This window comes from Benincasa hispida, chromosome 11 (assembly GCF_027475165.1).
Source record: "Benincasa hispida cultivar pf3 chromosome 11, pf3_genome.v1.1, whole genome shotgun sequence".
NCBI lineage: Eukaryota > Viridiplantae > Streptophyta > Magnoliopsida > Cucurbitales > Cucurbitaceae > Benincasa > Benincasa hispida.
Genome location: NC_143488.1, coordinates 302,155 through 326,338, shown reverse-complemented (window position 1 = coordinate 326,338; position 24,184 = coordinate 302,155). Strand labels below are relative to the sequence as shown.

General features: G+C 34.0%; 1 protein-coding gene across 2 annotated transcripts; it reads left to right on the top strand.

The window, feature by feature from the left end:
• The first annotated feature begins 5,024 nt into the window (after positions 1-5,024).
• Positions 5,025-22,709, top strand: LOC120069462 (DNA (cytosine-5)-methyltransferase CMT3-like). 2 transcript variants are annotated; one of them, XM_039021228.2, is made up of 23 exons: positions 5,025-5,807; positions 7,563-7,597; positions 7,696-8,467; positions 8,956-8,990; positions 9,110-9,212; positions 9,541-9,645; positions 9,732-9,851; positions 9,979-10,072; positions 10,600-10,793; positions 10,896-10,961; positions 11,050-11,289; positions 11,669-11,727; positions 11,818-11,884; positions 11,981-12,310; positions 12,429-12,497; positions 12,582-12,668; positions 12,759-12,846; positions 13,269-13,381; positions 13,456-13,557; positions 14,640-14,683; positions 14,768-14,837; positions 15,993-16,096; positions 22,248-22,709. In XM_039021228.2, exons 1-23 carry the CDS (start codon positions 5,193-5,195, stop codon positions 22,423-22,425), a joined length of 3,690 nt encoding a protein of 1,229 aa, XP_038877156.1. In that variant the 5' UTR covers positions 5,025-5,192; the 3' UTR covers positions 22,426-22,709. The 2 variants fall into 2 exon arrangements, with proteins under 2 accessions (XP_038877156.1, XP_090163649.1); XM_090307523.1 differs by having other exon boundaries at positions 10,573-10,793.
• The last annotated feature ends 1,475 nt before the right edge of the window (positions 22,710-24,184 follow it).

The following is a 24,184-nucleotide window of genomic DNA, read 5'->3' as shown; positions in this document are numbered from 1 at the left end:
ACAAATTCCAATTTAAAGACATTTTTTAAATATATGACCTAAAAAAATGTTTTATGTAAAAATCTCTATGTTCAATAAATTTTAGGTTTAACTAGTAAATTTAGTTTTAAGGTCTGCTTGGCAACCATTTCATTTTTTATTTTTGCTTTTTGAAACGTAAGTTTATTTCCTCCTAGTTTCTAACCGTGAATTGCATACGAGTATTTAATTATTAGTCAAATTCAATAAACAAAACAAGTTTCTTTTTTTTTTTTTTTTTTGTTCAATATTTGCCTTGGTTTGTTTAAAACACATGTGTTTGGGCAAGAATTATTTTAAGGCTAATAACCACATTTTATTACAGTAAATACTATTTTGTATTCCTCAATTAGCTACAATGGCAAAATTTCTTGCACGTCCCCGACCCGATCGAGGCAGGAAATCTCCGGTTTGACTGGGTATGGGGTCAAATCAGGTCCCTAGTCGGGGAGGGATCTCTGCTCCATCCCCGACCCCGAACTCAATTCCCACCCCGCCCCGATTTTTTTAATTATTAACATATATATATATATATATATAATAATAATAATAATAATAATAATAATAATAATTAGAAAAAAAAACTGAAATGGTAGCTATAAAAACTACTTTTAATTATAATTTTTTTCTAATTTTATTATTATTATTATATACTAAAACAGTAGCTTGAAGCTAGTGTTTCAATTAGTTTTTTTTTTTAATTTTAATTTTTTAATATAATAAAAAACATTAAAATATTTTTTAATTGTTAATTTAAACAAATATATGTAACAATAATACTAATTTATTATATAAAAGTTACAATTTCAATATAAATACTAATTTTAGTTAATTTTAAATAATAAAATAAAAATGGGGATTTTTCTCCGCGTGGATCCGTTCGAGGATTCTCCGACCCCGATCTCGACTCCCAAAATGAGGAATGGGACAGTGACAGGAATTAAAAATTCCGACGAGGACGGGGATGGGGAGTGCATCCCGTCCCACCCCGTTGTCATCTCTAGCTACAGCCATTTCAAAACCCCAAGTTGTTACAGTATTTACTATTTTATATTCATAATTTTTTTTATTCTTTGTTATAGTGTTTAGTATTTCCTTAAGCTAAAATAATTTACATCTTAAACATATACTATTACAACCCAAACTAAAATAATCTACATCCCAAACACAAATTATTTTAATCCAACTATAATAACTTAGGACTATAATAATCAACTCTATGTCCCAAACGCCCCTTATAAAAAGTAGATAACAATTCAAAAAGATTTAGTACTTGATGAAATGTTTATAGGCTTGAAGTTTAAAAAATTTTTAAAAAATCAAATCGTTATCAAACGAGACCTAAACATTTAAATTTGTGTGTATTCATTTTCTAAACTTTCAGAATTACTAACTTCGTCATAGAATTTTTTTTATGTTAAACAAAAAATTGAGCATTCAAGTGTTGATTAGACATAAAAATCAATTTATATGTATTAAATCAAATAATTTTTTAACATTCCAAAATTTTGTAGATTGAAGCTAGTAATTTAACCAAAAATTTAAAATTAGTTTTCTTTTCTTTTCTTTTCTTTCTTTTTCTTTTTCTTTTTTTTTCTTTTTTTACTTTTTTTTTTGACAAACAACAACTTCATTAAGATGATATAATATCCACACGGTTACAATGTTGAATATCAATGTCGATAATAGACCGAAACCAAGGGTGGATTATCAACCCACGCCCCCATGAACATTTGAGATTGCCCACCTAGCTAACTTATAGGTCATACAATTTTCAATCCTATGAATTTTAATCTACCTTCTAATTTATTTCAAAATAATGCTTTGAAGAGAATAATTAAGTCATTAGCATGATTGACACTAACAAGGGATTGTGAACCAGATTCAATCTAAAATTTTTGAAAAACCTCCCTCATGGCTTGCTTGAGCCTCGTTAATCAAAGCGAAAACCTCTCGAGTATCTCCACATATGAATCAACTCATTTCAACGAAGCCAGCACCAAATTACAAACATTTTTAATCTTTACATATTGGTCAAATGAAAAAAAAAAAGTTCAAATAGACTCTTTTTTTGTCTAAACGAGTAAAGTTCAATTGACATACGAGCGTACTAATAACCATATAGTGTTGTTTGTTGGAATTTGCATACCCCTAATTATACTAAAAATACTTTTTTTTCCCTTTTGTTTGAAGTATAAACTAAAACTTAAAACAATAATAATAATAATAAAATCAAAATTGATAGAGAAGCAAGTGGAGTATTCTTCCTTAAAGTCCAATGAGCCCGATGGGGCATTCTTCCATCAAAGTGGCCCATTAACTTGCATGTTAAGCCAGCAATTAAAGATTAAATTTCCATATCAAGCTCATCAACTATGGAAAAAAAGAATCCCATATAATAACTTTTTTTAGTAAACATGTAATCACATCTTAAACTATGAAAAATCCCCATATTCACTAATCCAATGCGGTATGTGGGAGCTAAAGCTTTCATGACACAATCACCGCCCTAATTATTTCCATAATCCAACTGCTCTATCGAAAGAAAGTTGTATTGTGGTTTATTTTGAACATATTCTGCTTCCTAATTTTAAGAACTTGATAAGTCACTCCAATAAGGATCTTAGTTGTTGGGAGTGCTCATAGAATTTTACATCATGTTCCAATAAAATAATATTTTCTTTCATCGATGATAAAACTACTAACGATTGTGGGTGTGACTTAGAAGGGCATGTTTGGTCAAATGAATTATATATTATTTTATTTATTTTTACAATATGTAGGATAGGAGAATAGAACTCATGACTTTAGAATTGATAGTACAAGAACTAAACCAATTGAATTATGCTCATTTTGTGTTAGAATGTTGTAATTTAGCAAAATATAAAAAAAGAATACACAAAATTGTAATTTGGTAAAACATAACATAGGTCCAGATAAAAATTTTAAATTTGTTGTTTATATCATTCAAATTTAGGCCCCTCTTGATAACCATTTCGTTTTTTATTTGTAGTTTTTGAAAATTAAGCCCATTTCTTCCTAATTTTTTTAGCATGATTTGCATATTTATTAAGTAACGGTTGAATTTTTAATCAAATTAAAAAAATAAAAGTAAATTTTAAAAACTATTTTTTCTTAGTTTTCAATTTTTTGCTTGATTTTTTTTTAAATCGTTGGTAAAAAGTAGATAAGAAAAGAAAATTTGAAGGTGAAAAAAATATTGTCTATAGGCTTAATTTTCAAAAACAATAAAAAAATTTAAAAGGTTACCAAATGGGCTTTTAGTTTTTATATTTTAATAAATTTTAAAATTAGTCCGATCTAAAACTAATTTTTATCCAACAATAAAAAAAAACTCGATGAAAATATACAATATTCATATTTTTCTTAAATTTTTAAAGGAAGACTAATCAAAATGAGTATCTTTTTAGTAAAAGTTAATCAGAAACTAACTCTATGAAATAATTTGATGGTTTATTGAGAATGGAAAGTGCAAAATTGAAATTTAGAAAATGACCCAAAAAGTAGGGAAAAAATTGTGAAATGAACCGATTTTTGAAAAAAAAAATGCCGAAGGATCCTTTGCTGACGTCAAATTCGAGTGAAATTATCAAAATATACTCGGTGCACATGTAAAGTAGTATCAACTTTCTCTTCTTTTTCACTCACGAATCACTATATTTCTCGCTCTCTCTTCTTCTTTCTTTCTTTTTTTTCCATTCATAAATCACTACGTCTCTCGTCTAGCTTGTCTCGCTCTCTCTTCGTTTCATCACTCGCAAAATCACTCCTCTCTCTCATCTCTTGCTCACTATAGTTGGTTACATCAAAGCTATATAATGTAACTTTGAAGAAGAAGATGTACAATGTAACTCAAATGGTCATGACATCAGTAAAGGGACATTTGACAATTTTTCAAAAAACTAGATCATTTGACATGTTGAACCTTTGAGATGAGTATTTTGAGCAATTAATCAAAAAAAAAAAAAAAAAGGACTAAAATTGAAGAACAAGTTTTTGGGAACGTGTAACCAAGTCTTATATATAAGTGAACAATTTTTTTTCCCTAGATTCCAGGTCTTATTTCTATTTGGTTTAATAAGTTTTAAAATATTTTAGTTATTAAAATTTTAATTTGATTACAATTTAATTAATTTAAAAAATATTACAATTTTCAAGTTGAGATTTGAATTAGTTTTAAGGTGGTTAATAGAGTTTCAAGATTTATATTTTTAATATTGACTTTTCATTAAATACTCATTTCTTTTTGTTTATTAATTAATTTAAAATAAGAATGAAGTGAAATTTTAAATTTAATTTTAATAGTGATGAAAAACCGTAAAACTTAATTAAATATAATTATTTTATATCTTTTAAATTATAGACATTAAAACTAAATATGCAAAGTGAGTATTTAATAAAAATAACAAAATTAAAGGTGCGTTCAACTTTTCAATGATTTAATTTTGAAAATAAGTTATTTAAAAAAAAATTGTAATGCTTGACAACCACTCAAAATAGTCAGTTTCAAAACTTATTTTTAATAATTTTTATTAAAAGAATTTAAAGAAAATTAATATTTTATTATAAAAGTAAAATGGTATTATTTTAAAATTTATAAACTAAATCGAAATCAAACTAATAATATATCAAAATTTAGGGATAAAATAAAAACTAAACGAGCAAAATCTAGAAACCGAAAATCTATTTTAAGAAAGAGAAAGAAGCAAAAGAAAAGGAAAAGAAAAAAGAAAGCATATTCCCCGTCTAAATTAGAGGTATCAAAATGGTAGTTTTCTATTGAGAGAGAGGGAAAAAAATGATTCGTTTGTATATTGTTTCGTCATTTAATTGCGAAATCCGTTGACGGAGCCTATTGTAACTTCCCCTATTTAATTTTACATCAGAAAGTCAGTGCACAGGTTTCATTAAGATAGACCCGGCCACATAGGATCATCTCTTTCGTTTGAATTCAACAAGTACTTCACATAAAAAACCGTGATTCCACTTTCTTTCGCTATTTTCAGAATTTCAGTAAGCGAACTGTGACTCAGTCCCATCGTCCTCCTCATCCTCCTCCGGCCCCCGCCGGCCGCTTCTCTAACCACTCTTCTTCTCTCGTTTCCGTGAATTTCTCAGACTAGACCTGCGGTTCTTCAGTTTTACAGTGTACAATGCCGTCGCCGTTAAAATCCAGATCGAAATCCAAATCGAACTCGGAATTAGCTACTTCGAAGTTCAGATCTCTGCAGCTTGTGCCGTACGAGAACAATGCCGTCGCCGATCACACTCCGGTGCCGCTGGCTGTTCTTAACCCTAAGATTTCGATGGCGGCTGGTTTCAGAAGGTCACCAAGGTTTAGTCTTAGTCCTGTGGATGTTCGTCCGCAGAATGTGGCTAGAAATAGCGGTAAAAGAGCTCGTTCTGGCTCTTCTCCTGATCTGCATGTTGGATTGTTAGTGAATGAGAGTTGCCAGAGGAGGTCACCGAGGCTACATCCCGGATTGGCTAGTGGAAATGGAGATGGAGCTGGTAAGCTACCTCTAAAGAAATGCAAATTGTTGTCGATGGATGCTGGTAGTTTGAGAAGGTCGCCACGGTTCAACGTGTCCGGGAGCGGGAATGGAGAGAAAATGGAGGAGTTGTCTGCAAGAACGACGTCGAAGAAGAGGAGGAAGATCAGCGATTCAGGAAGATTTGCAACGGAATCAGCCGAGCTGAGATCCTTGAGACGCTCTCCTCGATTCGACTCAATTAACGTCGAGGAGAGGAAATGCGGCTTCAATCAGGTGCCAAATACTGTTTTCTTCCTTTATTATTGCATTTTCTCGTCCTGATTTTGACCAATTAAATCAAATTGAACGTATGACGTCCAAATTGAACGCGAAACCCTAATAAAAGCTGTATTCGGGATTTAGCTGGCTTCCGAATTTTCCTTATTTTGGATTTTGAAATATAGGAAGCGTTCTCTTCGAGAACTGTTTCAATTTGGTAACAGCGCAGATTTCTAGAATTTAAAATTTACTCATGCATTTCCCCCCCTCCCACATGCGATGATTTCATGCTAAGTATTCTTCTGACGAACTTGACGGTTTCGAAAGGATTTATTAAGAGTACGAATAGCGTTTTCGTATCGGTAGATACTCAGCGGGAAAATCGAATCATTATTGAAGAAATTTCCTGAGGAAAGTTTTATTTTTTTTCCCTTTAAAAGGTTATCCTTTTAATTGGTATCCATATCCAATCATGAACAAGACACATGGCATTACCGGCTGTAGACTGACTTGTTAAAAACTATAGTTGTTTTCTAATAGTTTTGTGTGTTTCTTAATAAAAAAGATTAAGAGAGAAATATTCTTAAAGTTGGAAATTGCAAACCTTAAACTAATAATTGTATAAATTTAAAATTCGAACGTTTGTTATTATTTTTAACTTTTCTTACATTGAATAAACCACTTAAATTAAGTTTCTAAATTTTTATATGAGAATCAATTTGGACTTTTGGTTCTGATTTTTTTTAATAAAATTATTTATACATCAATTCTAATCACATTTGAAAAAGTCTAAACATATATAAAATTGATGCATTGACATTTCTTAGAGATAACTTTAATAGATGGTTTAAATTGAATATAGTTTAATTGAAATAATTATAGGTCAAACATATTAATTATAAAAATAATGTGTAAGTAACAATAATCACATCATTTTATTTTTGCTGATTAATTGACAAGACATTTCAAAATTTTGTTGTAAATGTCCGCTTGATAAGTGATGTGTTTTTTTCATCATTATTATTTAACTAAAACTTTTCACATTTTTTAAAAAACTTTTAAATTGTGGGACAAATTTTAAAACGACAAACAAGTTTTTTAAAATTGTTTTTTTTTTCCCTTCAATTTTTTATAACTTAGTTTAGATTTTGAAATATTCTTTGGGTCAAAAAGAGGAAAAAAAAAAAAAAACACAAAGTGAGAGTAGCATTTCGAAACTTAATTTTTTTTTATAACCAACAACTAAAGAACAATAGTCACTGAATGACCTTAATATTAAAATTATAAGCCAGCGGTAAAATATACAGCTACTTACTACACTTAATAACAATAAGCCGCCAATTGTGAAGGTCAGTTGAATATTTCTTTCACGCAGTATAAAAAATAATAGAAGTCAGTAAGTTCAAAGACAAATTAATTTTAATTAGTTACAACAAGTTATTACGTCATCATTTGTTAAACTAACACTCTGAATGGTAGTCTAGTGAAATGAAAATATGTCTTTTTAAATAGATTATTTGTTCAATGCCTCTGAAAATAAATCAATGTTGGTGAAAGAAATATAATTGTTTAATAGAGTAATCCAGCAATTTATTTCAATTATGATTAAAAGGTATTCCGGCAATTCTTGAAGTCTGAACTTCTTGTTGATGCTGCTACTGTTACTGTATGGCCTACAAGCGTTGCGAGTTACTTTATCATCTGTTTCTTGGTGACGAGCTTATTGAACGGATTTGTTTTACTGCTGAATTGGAAAACTAAATTTTACAGGGTGAAAAGGCTACTGAAAAATGCTTGACCTATAAGTGAGTGATCTACAAACTTTTATTTGGGGTTAGTATTGGATCAATGCAGCTGAATCTAAATTTCATTTCTAATTGAATTTTGCATCTTGTTGACAAAGAGCGGGGAAGAATGTAGTTAAAAATGTGGTGGGCATGGAACAGAAGTCCACTAAGAGATCTCCAAGATTTTCATCTAATCAAGTAGAAAATGAACTTGGATGTAATATATCTTCATCGAAGAAGATTTCCTCAAGAAAGCTTAAATCTCCCAAGAAAGACAGCTTTGATGCATTATCATTGACAGTCTACGCTGAAATGAATTCATCAAGAAAATTAGACACAGAAGAATTATCTTTCTTAAAGCAAGAAGAGATTAATGAAGCACTAATTTCTTCGATGTTGGGAACTTCAAATCTCGAAGGAGGATTTTGTCACAAGATAGATGACGAACCATCACTTTGCTTACTGTGTAGAAATCACAAAGAAGAACCTAAAGTCTTCAGTTGCAACTCTCATTTAGTTGCTGAGAAGCTTTTAAGAAGGTCTCCAAGGCTTTCCTCGGACTTTAAATGTAATTGCAATGTTGATTATTGTAGTGACAAGCCATTAAGTAGATCTCCAAGACCTTCATTATCTTCATGTGGCAATGAGCAATCCAAGTCCTTAGATAATCAAATGTCCACGTTTGCATGTGGGACTGAAACTAGTAAAATCAGATATTCTTCCTCTGAACTTCTAGAGTCGGGGATAGAGTATCCTCTGGAGAAAATTAGGAATTCTTCTGGTGCTGACAAGAAAAATAACATACGCAAAATGGCTTCTTTCTTTGTTGGAGATCCGGTTCCTGCTGATGAGGCTCAACAGAGATGGAAATGGCGCTATGAAATGAAGGTAATTGTCTGTTTATTTACAATCTACAGCTTGCCTACCCGTACTAATATTTCATTTTGGTAATCAGAAATCTAAGAACCACACTTTGTGGAGTCTTTGATATCTGTTCCTTGAAAACAAAGTTGAAATGCTTTTCTTTGGTATGAGTTATTTTAATACTAAGTATTTCAATAAAACAGTTCACTTCTTTTAAATCTCTAATCGTGAATATTAATTCTTATAGTATGTGATAAAAATACTTTTGGAGTCGTGTTCTTTTTGTTCCCATAATGCCTTTGTGATAATCATTTGGTTAATTTGAATTGCCATTTTATGGCTTGCTTTTTGTGTTTTGTCTTTCATACTATCTTCGTAGTAATATTCCTGATCTGATTTTTGCATTAATGTATCTCATTAATTGGAAAGTTTGTTTTATATAGTTCTATCCAATGTGCTTTGCACTACCCGTCAAATTTGTATCCTGATCATAATTGTTCTGGAACATGCAGAATCAAATTTCTAAGGAGCGAAAGGTGAGAGAAAGGTGAGGCATAATTAGTTCTTAAGCCTATCCTTTAAGTGGTTTTATAATATTTGAGTTCTTTTTTAATTAAGAATTGTGTTTCACTTCAGCCAATCATTTCATATTACCATGTTTTACAGTGATGATGATGAAGATATGATTGTGGTTAATGTGGATTGCCATTATACTCAAGCTAATATTGGAAATACTGTTTTCAGTCTTGGAGATTGTGTATACATCAAGGTAAATGACCTCTATTTCAATACTGGTTTTTGCACTTCCATGAGCATTTTGTTTCATTGTTGAAACATGTTGAGCATTGCATTCAGTATGAAATATAAGTTTGTATAATCTTAATTCGCAATCAAATTGACGTTATCCTTCTCATGAGGAGAAAAGGATATCTCTATCTTGTTGTTTTTCCCCTTAAATTTGGTATATTATTTCATTGCTAAATCATGTTGAGGATCAGATGACAAATGTTGCATGAGGAGAGTTTTTGAGTTCTCTCTCGACGATAGATCATCTTGTATTTCATATGATAATGCTCAATGCTAAGCTTTGGCTACAGGGTGAAGGAGAAAAAAATCATGTTGGGACGATTATAGAATTTTTCAAGACAACAGATGGGGAAAATTATTTCAGAGGACAATGGTTTTATAGAGTAGAAGATACAGTGAGTAAAATTTCCTAGGAGTATTAATAACTAATTATTCAACTGTTCCTAGGTGTATCTTAAAGTAATCTTAATTCATTTCTCAGGTTATACAGGAAGAGGGTGCTTTTCATGACCCAAGGCGTTTATTTTATTCAACGGTTATGAATGACAATCCATTAGATTGTATTGTTTCAAAAGTTAATATTAAACGTGTAAAACCCAGGGTATGCATGCTTCACGATCCCTCTATCTCAAACTTGATTTTATTTGACAGTGCCACCACTATTTTTGAACATTGTTGTAGGCATGTAAGGGCTTATCCCCTTCAGAACTGACGTGCACTTGTTGCAGGTAGGTCAGAAATCAAACTCTGCATCTTCATTTGATTTCTATTATGACATGGAATACTGCGTAGACTATTCGGCTTTTCGCACCTTGAAAGATGGTGAGTGTATTTATTATTGGGCATATAATATCATTTGGTTGAAATAAGTGGCGCTTCTTGATTCTTAACTATTAATGGATACTTTTAAAATGAGATTTAAATTTTACACTTGGAATGCTTCAATTTGGTCTCCATACTCAACTTTTCTGTGTTTTTTCCCCCTCTAAAGTCAGTTCAATAATTTTTTCTTTGCCAAATTTCTTACTTCTGTTACCAATGGAGTAATAAATCTGGTGGCAACCCAAGTTACAAATTTTATGAAGTCAAAAGATTGAGTACTGCAAAGGGTTGGGAATGGTTTTTGTTTGTAGACCAAGGATGGTAGAAAGTATAGAGTGCTGGTTTTCTATGTTTTTCTTTTTTTTCATGACAGCTGTGAATTTTTTCTCTTTCTTTAGTTCTATTTAAAAATCTTCATTCAACAGTTATCTCATTTGTGCAATTTTTATTTTTACTTTTAGTGCACAGTTTTATGTTGAATTGTCTTATCTGATAAGTAGAGTTCTGCATGTTTTATTTTCCATTAGATGAATCCCTTAAGAATATTGACACAGCACCAACCAACCGCATTGAAACTTCTCATGTATCATCCTCATTGAACATTTTGGAGAATATTCCCAAGAAGGCGGAGTTAGAATTATTAGATCTCTTTGCGGGATGTGGGGGAATGTCGACTGGACTATGCCTTGGTGCCAAACATTCTTCTGTTGACCTCATTACGGTAGCCATCTTATGCTTTCTTTTTATATTCTGGGCAGTTAAAACTTTTTCTGTCTTCAGCACATTCAACTTCATTCAATTTTAAGATTTATCCTTGTCTTAGAGATGGGCTGTTGATAACCGTAAGGCTGCATGTGAGAGCTTGAGACTGAATCATCCAGAAACACATGTGAGTATGGATCATTATGTATTGAATTTTAGAAAATTGTTTCCTTGGTTATTTTAGATATTTAAAATGGAACTTTGTTTTGTAATAGGTCAGAAATGAAACTGCTGAGGATTTTCTGGACTTATTAAAGGAGTGGGAAAAACTATGTAAACGTTATAAGGCAAATGAATCAGAGAGATCACGACAATTAAGGTCAAAACCTGATAATAATTTGACGTCCCCCAATGATGAAGATGAACTTCCAACTTCTGAGTTTGAGGTCTCGAGCTTAGTTGACATTTGTTATGGTGATCCAACCAGAACAGGCAAGCGTGGATTAAAATTTATGGTAAATGATATACCTCTTTCTATTGGAACATAATGGTGAATTTGTCCACTTTTCTTCTTCTCTACTTAGTCCTCAATTTTTCTTCCTGTGTTCCTTTTTCCAGTCTTCCAAATTCTGGCTCATTAGAAGAGTCATTGAATATATTGCTTCTAGTTCTCAATTGTATATATCGTAGAGTGATTTATGTCTGCTATTTGAAGTACATTTTCAATTGAATAAATTCATAAACTGCCACTTCTAAACTCCACCTTTTAAGCACATTAACTTGTTCAAACTGATTTAGAAGATATGATGATTCATTTGTTATTGGGAGGTGTGAATCTGTGTTTGTTATTTTGGTAGTTTTCTTACATTCATCAAATATTCTGTATTTCATCAGGTGCATTGGAAAGGCTATGGTCGAAGTGAAGATACATGGGAACCAATTGAAGGTTTAAGGTTGATACCCATTTTTATTCTTTATTGATTTTCACATTTATTTTACCAACCATTTTATCTGTATTTCCCCTCATCATTTGTCTTCTGCAGCAACTGCCAGGAAGCAATTCGGGATTTTGTGAAAAGAGGTTTGAGACAAAAAATTTTGCCACTCCCTGTAAGTAGTCCTATTTACTTTGTAAGTGGGAATAATTTTCTACAGTACTATTAAGTATGATTTTTTCATTCGACTCTAATGAGTGAGTTATGTCAGGGAGATGTTGATGTTATTTGTGGAGGTCCTCCTTGCCAAGGGATCAGTGGCTATAATCGCTTTAGAAATGTCGACTGTCCCATGGATGATGAACGAAATCGCCAGATAGTTATCTTCATGGATATAGTGAAGTTTTTAAAGCCTAAATATGTATTGATGGAAAATGTGACTGACATTTTGAGATTCAATCAAGCTTCTCTTGGACGATATGCAGTGAGTCGTTTGGTACATATGAATTACCAAGCAAGACTTGGAACAATAGCTGCTGGATGTTTCGGCCTCCCACAGTTTCGGTTGCGTGTTTTCCTTTGGGGTGCCCATCCTAGTGAGGTGAAATTTACTCTTTCCATTGTGATAGTTAGGTCGAATCTAGTCAGGAACTTATGATCTTTATCTAATTCGAATTCTCTACACATTCTTTTCACTAAGTTTCATTTGTCACATGTAGAAATTGCCTCAATTTCCACTTCCGACGCATGAAGTAATTGTTAGATATTGGCCCCCACCTGAGTTTGAGGTAATCTTTGTTGGAGCAAGTGAATATGTGATTTTTCCATTTACTTTAATTTGATATTTGTACTTTTTTGGCCCATATTTGCAGCGAAATACGGTTGCTTATGATGAGGACCAGCCCCGTGAACTTGAAAAAGCTGTTCTTCTTCAAGACGCCATCTCTGATCTCCCAGCAGTACTTTAACTATTTTGGACTTTAAATTCTATTCCTTTATCATCTAATCAAAAGGATCATTTTGATATTCCGTTTGGTTAATTTCTGCAGGTCTTGAATTCAGAGTCTCGGGAAAAAATGCCATATCAAAAGCCGCCTGAAACAGAATTCCAAAGATATATAAGATCGTCTAAATATGGTGATAATATCATTATCTTTCTAGGACAATCCTTTCAATTACTATAATCTATCCGGAAGGGTTTCATTCAAATAACTGATTTCTTCATTTTCAAAGTCTTACTCCTTGTTAACAACTCGGAGAATGAATGAACCCGTATATATGTTTTTATAAGAAAAGGAAGGTTAAACCATTGCGAGTTGGCCTAGCAATATATAGGGAGTATGATCTTGATAAATGACTAGAAGGTCATGGGTTCAATCCAAACCACCTACCTGTCAAGATGCAGCTCGGACACTCACAGATATAAAAAGAAGATTAATTGAAGAAACAAAAAAAAGATGCATTTTCTGCAACCCGTATATGCATGCAGAAATACAACTAAGTACTGATACTTATTTCTTTCCTTCTCTTCTTTCTGATGTTTTTAATTGTTTGAACAGAGATGACAGGATGTGAAACAGACAGCAAAAGTACAGATTCACTTTATGACCATCACCCACACTTATTAAGCGAAGACGACTACTTGCGAGTTTGTAACATTCCAAAGAGAAAGGTAATCGAATACAATTTTTACAGTTGAATTTATCATTCAGCTCTTCTTCCTTCTTACACCAAGATTGTATATAGGGGGCAAATTTCAGGGATCTTCCTGGTGTAATTGTGGGGAGTGACAATGTTGTCCGGAGAGATCCAGAAAACGAAGTACTACTACCATCTGGAAAATCGATGGTTAGTGCTCTAAATTCACTGTGAAATTTCCCAAGTTGTTTAGGACCTATTTAACAAGCAATTCAGATTTTGTTTAATGTTTTCAGATTCATTAAGGTCAGTGAAAATGCGTTTGGTTGGCAGCTTAAATTCTGTTTTCAACAACTGTTTTTAGATTATGTGATCCAAACAGTCCAAATTTTGAAAATAATTTTTTAATATTTTCAGGGTATCTAGATTTTGAATTCAAAATTTTAAAATGCAGAATTATACTAAAAATATAAAAAAAATAATAACATTTATACTATTTCATGTTAAAAACTCAATTCTTTTATTAGATTTAAAATATGTAATATATTATATGCTATTATAAAATAATAATTTATACAAAAATTTTGATATAAAACAAGTTCAGAAATTAATTAGTAATGGTTTATATTCAACCTAGTATTTAGTGAATATCTAAATATATTTTCAATCACAGTTTGAAAAATTTTTTAAATTAGAATTTAATTTCCGAATATGCTATCAAATACATATATGAAAACATGAAAAACAATTCTATTTTTATTGAATCCCTTGTTTTCAGATTGCCTATCAAATGGGCCTTATAGTCTATTACCTCCCTGCTGTTAATGAAACTCTAGAGTAAGCAATTGCCTCCTTTCATCAGAGCACTTTCTAGAAACGTACTTATTTGCATTTTCTAGAAAATACAGCCAATCAATTACACAAAGTTTAACCAGTAAAATCATAAAAATACTCGAACACAATCAGAAGAACCAAAGTTTATAAAAATAGTCTTGTTTAATCACAAAAACCAATGTTCCTAGCTAGCTACAAATTGTTAAAAATAGAAATTTAAATTGATTGGGGATTCAATAGAATGAAACTAGAACTTAAGGTCCAAATTCAATTAATCTTTTTAAAAACCATAGAAGTTGTATTTTGGCTTGGTGGACGTGAAACGGCTGGTTGTAAACAAAATTTATGCAGATTGAAACAGGATTTTATAATTATAAATGTCACCTTTATGTTTGGATGTTGTAATATCAGTCCTTCCAAACAACTGACCGCCATGTTTTTTTAAAAATAAAAAACAGGTACCAGACTATGCTTTCACTTTTGAACAAGGGAAGTCTAGAAGGTTTGTTATCTTTCAGTCTAGTACCTGCTCATATTTCCTATGGATTCTATATCTCTCTCTCTCTCATATTCTGGTCGTGCACAGACCATTTGGCAGGTTGTGGTGGGATGAAACGGTGCCCACAGTAGTGACTTTCCCAAGTTGTCACAATCAGGTTTCATCTTCTCCTAATTGCCATTCTTGAACAGTTCATGTGATAACATTTGTCTTCTTTTTTTCTGTTTCTTCTTTCTGTCGATGGTTTTTACGCTTGTCATATGTGAAAAGTTTCGAAATGCTATGGTTTTAATGCTACTTTGGTCTCATACTTTCAGTTTTGGCCCTTTTTGGTCCCTGGATTGCTGAAATGTTTATTTTAGTCCTTGTACTTTCAACTTTTATTCATCTTTGATCTTTATACATTCAAAATGTTGATTTTGGTCCCAATAATTACAATAGGTAACACTTTTAAGGTTAATAATTAAGTGTATAGCAACATTTTAAAAGAATTGCAAACATAGCAAGGCCTACCAATCATAGTCTCTATCGCTCATAGAGACTATCATTAATAGACTACCAAAACTGGAGCTAAATTTTGCTATATCTGTAAATTCTTTTGCAATGTGCTATGTTTACTAATAATTTTGATTTGATTGTTGTATTTGCAACTACCTCTTTAAAAAATGACATTTTCTTATCCATATTTGCAAAATTTTAAATTAAACAAAACAGATTGATGGCTATATTTAAAGAAATTTAGGGGAGTGTTAAAGCTAAATTTTTTATTTTAAAAAAAAAGAGAAAAATGAAAATGAATGGACTAAGATGATAACTTTTTAAAAGTAATAGATATTTTGAATGTATAAAGGCCAAAATGAACAATAGTAAAAAATATGTGGACCAAAGTGAATATTTCAACTACATGAACCCAAATAAATTAGATCCAAAAGTATGGAGACTAAAATAATATTTAAAACTATAATTGTTGGCTTTTGTCCTCTTTTTAGCTTATATATTAATATGGTAAAACGAACCACTCATGTAATGTTCAATCATTCAATACAATTTCCAAGAAGAATAAATTTATTTATTTTGTCTCAAAATAACAAAGAAAAACGAATGGAGAGCGATTATCAATCCACTTCTTATTTCTTCTTTAATTATAAAGAAAGAGAGAATAATATTAACTATAATTTAATTAAAAAAAATCAACATTTTTGATTAAAAAAGGGGAAAAAATAAAAGAAGTAAAACGTTGTTAATTTAGCCTAGAGTTCTTAAATCTCGTTAGATGATTCTTGTTCTAAGTGTTTGCTAGTTTATATTATAGGTAGCATTACACCCAGAACAAGATCGAATCCTCACCATAAGAGAATATGCAAGATTGCAAGGGTTTCCTGATTATTATAGATTCTCTGGGTCTGTCAAAGAGAGGTTAGTATTCTTCTCTACATTTTGTTGTTTGTTACTCTCTAAACTTTGGAATGAGTGACCAGATGTTCTTCCTCTCAAAAGTGTACCACAAAATTTGATCAACCAAGTTTTTTTCCTAAACATTCTTTTGTTTTTATGTGATAAACAATATTGTGTTTCCTAAGAAGTTAGATGATTGGTTAAAAAACACTACTTTTAACCCCTGAACTTTCGTGAAAGTGACTTAGTCCCTAAATTTTAGTTTACTAATGATTGAGTCCATATATTTTCAAATTGTAACTAGTCCCTAAACTTCAATAAGCAACCATTTACTTTCTATTCTGAAAAATATTAGTATGATTATGATAGTGTCTCAATTATATATTTACTGTTTTGGCTCAAAAATAGCCTAGGAAGGTCGAGACCCCCTTCCTGGTTACAAGCTCAACAAGCTTAGACCCTGAAATAAAAAGTTCATACCCTCCTCTGCTTCTACATTCCTATCTTTATAGCAAATAGTCATCTCTCCCTACTAACAGAATTCCCCCACTACTAACCGAATTTGTTATAGATTTTGGTGGTCCCCACTCTAACTAATTTTATTCTCATCCACAGTTACATTTGTGCCCTTCTCCCCACTCTTCTTTTTGGCCTTTCTTTCATACCTCCTAAATATGGGAGGTCTATCATTACCCTCCCCCAAAAGCACCACCTTGTCCTCAAGGTGAAAGTTAGGGAATTGTTCAGCTATTTGTTCTCCTCCTTCCCATGTTGGATCTTCTACTGGTAAATCTTCCCACTGTATGAGTACTTCAAAATCATTAGGTGATGATATCGTTGAACCAATCTTCCTAACTCCCAAAACTAACAATGGTTTTAGTTGTTTTCCAAATGGTCCCACCGTTGGTGAAGAGAATCGTGGTAGTATGGTTCCCTCGGCCTTCCTTAATTGTGAAACGTGTATTACTGGATGTATGGTGACATTGTAAGATAGATCAAGCTTATATGCCACTAGTCCGACCTTTTGGGTTATCTGAAAAGGTCCAATGTAGTGTGATGCTAGTTTTGGGTGCTTGTGCACCAATAGTGATCCTTGGCGGTAAGGCTTGAGCTTGATGTACACCCAATCCGAGACTTCAAAGTTTACTTCTCTTCGTTTTGAATCTGCTAGGGCCTTCATTCTTTGTTGTATTGCTTCCAATGTTTTCTTCAACTGTTTGAGCATCTCATTTCTGTTTTTAAGTAGGACGTCTACTTCTCCTACTGTGGCCTTCCCTTGTGTGTAATCGATGAGTGTAGGTGTTGGTATGCCATACAATACCTCGTAGGGTGTACATTTGATGGCTGTGTGGTAAGATGTGTTGTAATTATATTCAGCCATTGCTAGCCATTTGTGCCATTGCGAAGGAGTCTCCATGGTAAAGCATCGGAGATATGTTTCTAAGCCTCGGTTGACCACTTCCGTTTGTCCATCCGTTTGTAGGTGATAGGATGAGCTCCTCTTGAGTTGTGTTCCCATCAATTTAAACAATTCTTCCCAAAATAAGCTAGTAAACACTTTATCTCTGTCAGATATGATGCTTCTTGGTACTCCATGTAATCGTACAACTTCCTTCATGAACAAAGTGGCTACTGTTGCTGCGGTGTAGGGATGGCGAAGAGCAATGAAGTGTGCATATTTGGATAGCCTATCAACCACTATCAAGATTGAGTTATATCCCTCGGATTTCGGCAGTCCCTCTACAAAGTCCATGCTGATATCTTGCCAAGTGAGCTCGGGTATTGGCAGAGGTTGGAGTAGTCTAGCAGGGGCTAAGGCCAAATACTTGGCTTGTTGGCAGAAAGAGCAATCCCCTACAAAAGTCCTTACCCTTGCCTTCATCCCTGTCCAGAAGAACTCCTTTTTTAATCGTTGGTACATTTTCACTACCCCCTTGTGCCCCCCAATTGGATTGTTGTGGAATTCTTGTAGGAGTAATGGAATGGTACTGAGATGGAAGTACAATACGCTCCTTATATAATAGGAGCTCTCCCTGAAGTGTATATCCCTGGGGGTGTGGTTGCTCTGCTCTGATGTTATCCCTGATTGCTCTTAGTTCCGGATCTTGCTCAATTTGACTCGTGAATACTTCCTAATTGAGGGCGTGCAGTACACTGATCATGGTCATTTCCATCGTGGTAGGCAGCCTAGACAATGCATCTGTGGCTGAGTTTTCCATCCCTTTCTTATACTTTATCTCGAACTCATATCCTATTAATTTAGCCACCCATTTCTGGTATTCACCTGCTATGATACGCTGTTCTAATAAGAATTTGAGACTTTTCTGATCTGTTCGTACAATGAACCTTCTTCTCAATAGATAGGGGCCACTTCTGTATAGCCATGACTATAGCAAGTTCTCGTTCGTAGGCAGCCTTGAGTCGATGTACGGGTGGGAGGGCCTTGCTGAAGTATGCCACCGGTCTTCTTTCTTTCATTAGTACTACTCCAACTCCTACCCCGGAGGCATCTGTTTCGATTAGGGAGCTTGAGGGTGGGTAGTTGGGCTATGCATTGCTTCAAGATCTCGAAGGCCTCCTAAGTATCCTTGTTCCACTGTGGTTTATCCTTCTTGAGTTGCTGTGTTAGAGGGAAAGCCAGCGAACCATAATGAGACACAAACTTGTGGTAGTAACTCGTTAACCCAAGGAATCCCCTGAGTTGCTTGACTGTTGTTGGTGTCGGCCATTGGAGCATAGCTTCCACCTTTGAAGGGTCTGTCGCCACTCCCTGCTCTGATATGATATGCCCCAAATAATCTATTTGCTTTGCCCCAAACGTACACTACTTAAGATAGGCCATAAATTGGTTGTCCTCCAAAGCATGCAACACCACGGATAGATGATGCACATGATCACATAAAGAAGAGCGGTAGATTAAGATATCATCGAAAAACACTAACACAAATTTTCTTAAGTATGGGTGCAAGAGATCATTCATTACCGATTGGAATGTAGATGGAGCGTTTCTCAACCCGAATGGCATGACTAAAAACTCATAATGGCCTTCATGAGTGCGGAATGTCATCTTGTGTATGTCTGAGGGGGCCACTCGGATTTGATGGTATCCTAACTTCAAGTCAATCTTTGAGAATATCCGTGCACCGGCCAATTCATCAAGGAGTTCAACCATCGGGATGGGGAAGTTGTCTGGCACTGTGACTTGATTTAACGCCCTATAATCGACACAAAACTGCCAGCTTCCGTCCTTCTTCTTTACTAATAACACCGGGCTTGAGAAAGGGCTTACACTGGGCTGAATGATCCCGGCAGTGAGCATCTCTTCAACCAGCTTCTCAATCTCGTCCTTCTGGAATTGTGGGTATCTATATGGCCTAACATTCACTGGCCCTGCCCTTGGCTTGAGTTTAATGTGATGTTCATGATGCCTCATTGGAGGTAGCCCCTCCACTGATCTGAAAACGGCTTGGTATTTCTCTAGAATCTCTTGTATTTCCAGTTGTAGCTCTACTATCGATTGCGCCTCTTCATCTTTTTCAGAAGTCATGAGCGAGTTTAGCTCGAAAAGGATTCCTTGGTGCCCTCCTTTTATCAATTTCATCATTAACTTTAATGAGATTTGTGCTTTCATCAGGTTGCATTCTCCTTGCAAGTGTATCCTCCAGTCGCCTACCTGAAATTCCATCTCGGATGTTCCCCAATCGCATTCGACTCGTCCTAAAGTCATCAGCCATTGCACTCCCAATACCACATCAGCATTGCCCAGGGGCAAGGGAAAGAAGTCATTGATAATAGTTAAGTTAGGGAGATTAAGAATTATCCCTTTGCAAATGCCCGTCGTCCTCACTGATGTCCCTGTTCCCAGCATTATCCCATAACTTATCGTTGGTGTCTGTGGCAGTTTCAGGGTTGATACTAGTTCGTTGTCGATGAAGTTGTGTGAGGCACCACTGTCAATGAGAACAATCACGTCCCTATCTCCTATAGCTCCCCTGATTTTAATCGTTCGGGGTGAATCGATCCCTGTGAGAGAATTTAGGGACAGCTCTGCTGCCTTTTGCTCGCTAGCCTCCACCACCATGGATTCTAATGTAGTCGTCATGGGCATCTCGGCCTCCACTGGTTCGTCCTTTGTTTCCTTAGTCTCATCTTCTTTCTCCTCATCGTGGTATAGCAGAATACTTAGCTCCTCCTTTTTACATCGGTGCCCTGGTGTATACTTCTTCTCACAACGATAACAGAGTCCCTTATCCCTCTGGATTTGCATCTCACTGTCGGACAGTCGCTTGAAAGCTCCGGTCGTGAACGGTTTTCCGTTGACGTCTTTTAAAGTAACAGAGTTTGAAGACGTACCTGACGTGCGGGTTGGGTTGAGAGAGATCGTTTGGGCAGTTGAATGCGTGTTCTGACTTGAGTTAGAGCCGAGTTGACCCGTGGTCGAGTTGGGCCCCGAGTTTGAAGACACGCTTGTTGATTTTGTTAGATTCGGGTTGCCCCATTTTTTTCTTCGGGCCTCCTCTGTATCTTCTATTATTTGGGCCATCCTCATTTTCTCCTTCAGCCCAATCAATTTGAACATTCTCATTTCGATTTGAATATCTTCTTTCAGCCCACTAACGAACTTGCTTTCTAGCGTTTCATCGGATAGGTCCTTCAACGGCCCTAGAGTTGCTCGAATCGCTGCTGGAATGCTCGCACACTACCGTCCTGCTTCAAGGTGAGAAACTGTGCTCTCCAATCTTCCTCTTTGACTGGTAGGAATCGTAGCAGGAGTTGTTCTTTAAATTTGGCCCATGTGTCCATCGGCGTCCTCTCTTCCTCCCATTGGTGCCACTCTAAAGCCTCCCCTTCCAAACACAAGATCGCAGCCTCGATTTTGTCCTTCTCCGATAACCTGTTCACAACAAAGTACCTTTCAACTCTGTGAAACTATCCCATCAGATCCTCACCTGGTTCTCCTTTGAATATCGGTATTTCCAGTTTTCTCAGTCGCATATCGAACAACGGTACCTCCCTTCTTTTGCCGCTTTCTTCTCTCGTCAGTTGCTTTCCCCTGTCAGTCACTGTTCTTTCTGATGTCCCCGATTCCTTCTCCTTGGCCGTTTCTGATTTCTTCGACCAGATCTTCTGCTCCATCGACTCTCCCAATGCTTCGATTTTTGCAGTCATCATGCTCTTCGTGATCTGCTGCATCTCTCCAAACCTTTGATCCATCCTATTTTCCATTCCAACTTGAAGTAAGGTGAGTTGTTCCTCCACAGCTGATAGTCTTGCCTCCATCTTTTTCACTATACCCTTTCCCACGAATCGGATGGCTTTGATACCAGATTGATAGTGTCTCAATTATATATTTACTGTTTTGGCTCAAAAATAGCCTAGGAAGGTCGAGACCCCCCTCCTGGTTACAAGCTCAACAAGCATAGATTCTGAAATAAAAAGATTCATACCCTCCCCTGCCTTTACATTCCTATCTTTATAGCAAATAGTCATCTCTCCCTACTAATAGAATTCCCCCACTACTAACCGAATTTGTTATAGATTTTGGTGGTCCCCACTCTAACTAATTTTATTCTCATCCACAGTTACATTTGTGCCCTTCTCCCCACTCTTCTTTTTGGCCTTTCTTTCATACCTCCTAAATATGGGAGGTCTATCAGATTAATGAAAGCTGACAAATAATCAAGTCTATCTATAAACTATAAAGACTAAGTCACATGTAATAAAAATTGACACATAATTTTGATGAATTCTTTTACAATAGGAACTAAATTTCTACATATTGTAAAGTACAAAGACTAAATTGTACTTATCAAGGTTCATGGACTAAATTGTTAAAAATTTGAAAATACAAAGACTAAATCGTTACCAACTAAAATTTAAAGACTAAATTGTTACTTTGATAAAGCTCTAGGGACAAGGGTGTTTTCTTCACCTAGATTGTTTTTTTCACCTTGATTGATTTACTAACAGCTTATAGATCTCTAGCTGTTTTTGGAAGTACTTTCTTCATCCCAGTCAAATTTCTAAAGACGGAAGACTCAGCTTTTTATTTTTTTAAATGACCATTTAGTTTTTGAATTTTTGGTTCTTTGAGAATTGTTAGATATTTTTAGAGACTAAATTGTATAATCAATCTTTTTTATCGGATCTTGAAGTCTCTCCAATGCTGCAGATACCGTCAAGTCGGGAACGCAGTCGCTGTATCAGTTTCCCGGGCATTGGGTTATTCCCTTGGATTGGCAGTGAGAAGAATGGGAGGTGATGAACCATTGATAGTTCTTCCTCCCAAGTTCTCTCTTTCTAACTATATTCAATTGCAAAAACCACCACCTGATAACGTTACTGATTAGCATTTCTTTTATTTTAATCTTCAAACTGACCTGTTGTTTAGTTGTTGCTGCTCTGAAAGTGTCAGCTTCACTTTCATTGTATTTACATTCTTGTTAGAGCACTCACTTAATTGATCTCAAAACTTTCCTAGTAGATCTCACTCTTAGCAATGTAGTTTTCATTTGTTGTAAACATATTCTCCTCAACCCTTTAGAAGCATGTATTTTTACAATAATCTCAAATTTTGAGACAGATGTTGAGATTCTTGTGGTTACTTCAAAGGAATGCAAGATATTTGCCATTCCATTTGTTTTTGCTAGGATAGATTCTTATGAATGATACTTTCCTTCAGTTGTCTCTGGACTCACTGTAGTAGTTGGTTTTATATATATATTTCTTCTATATGATCCTTTCCTGTGAAAGAGAATAAATAACATAACTTAATTTTATTTCAAAGGGACATTTCTTATATTTTTCCCCACATTTTCACAAAAAAAAAAAGTGAAAAATTCTATTTCTTCACCTAGTACTAATTGATAGGAGAAAGACGCCATAATGAATTACCACAATTATTGGTATATTCAGGATTTGAAGGAATAGGGTTTAGTTGATTATGTTTATAATGAAATTGAATACTATATGTTTCCTTTTCCCGAAAGTACATATATAAAGGGAATTTGGATGATACAAAATAAATTTTATATAGTAAACTTTGATCTAATTTTAAGCCTTAAATCAAAATATATTCGTTTTCTCTGGTTTTTGTAACCTCAATTATTAAGTGCAATTACTAATATCTCATTTACTAATTATCTTAATTATTCATCATTTATATTTTAGATGTGTCATGTACGAGTCTTAAAAACAAATGGTTGCTTAAAAATAGTTAAAAGAACGATCATTTACTGTGGCTAACGCTTTCATAACCATTTGATATATGGAAAAAAAAAAGGTACAGGTTGTAATCATATAACTTCTCATCTTGAGATTAGCCCACTTGAAATCATGAGAAAAAAGAATTAGACCGATAAAATATTTGCTTGGAGGATGATGTAATAATGTAGTTTATTACCGGATATTTTATTTAATCTCACCACAAATTTTAAAGAAATATCGAGAGATTATTACGAGGTGTAATATAGAAAATAGGTAATTCATCCTTTTTTTTTAAACTCGAAATGAAATGTCGCTTAAAAGAGTGATATTTAAAAGCTAACTTGACATTCAACCATTAATATACCAATGCTCTCTTTTAAGATCGAATGTTTGAATTTCCGTTCCTACTTAATGTTAAACTAGAAAAAGAAAAAAAAAACAATAAACTAAAATTACAAATATATTATATTATTAACTTTTATTCTAAATTTTAAAATTAGCCTTGAAGATTTGAGACTAATTTATAGAGAATGCAACCCTCCTCATTCTTCCATTTTTCTAATGTGGAATAAGAATAAAATGATTTTTTTGGGATAATTACAATTGATAGTTGTTGAATGAGAAATTTTGGACCAATCACAAATCACCATGTCGTTTGCTAAATTAACAATGAATTTCTAAATCATTGACTTTGGGTCCATTAGAAGTTGACACATGTCTCGAATTGAATTGAAGACAAGTTTCGATGACGTCACGGATGAATATTAAATTGGTCCAATTTGATATTACTATTTGGGCTTAAAGTCCAAACTACAAAAAAAAAAAAAAAAAAAAAAGTTGAATTAGACCCAAATTCCAGATCAGGCCTAAGGGTCAGGCCCATGGACCAACCAAGCCCACGAA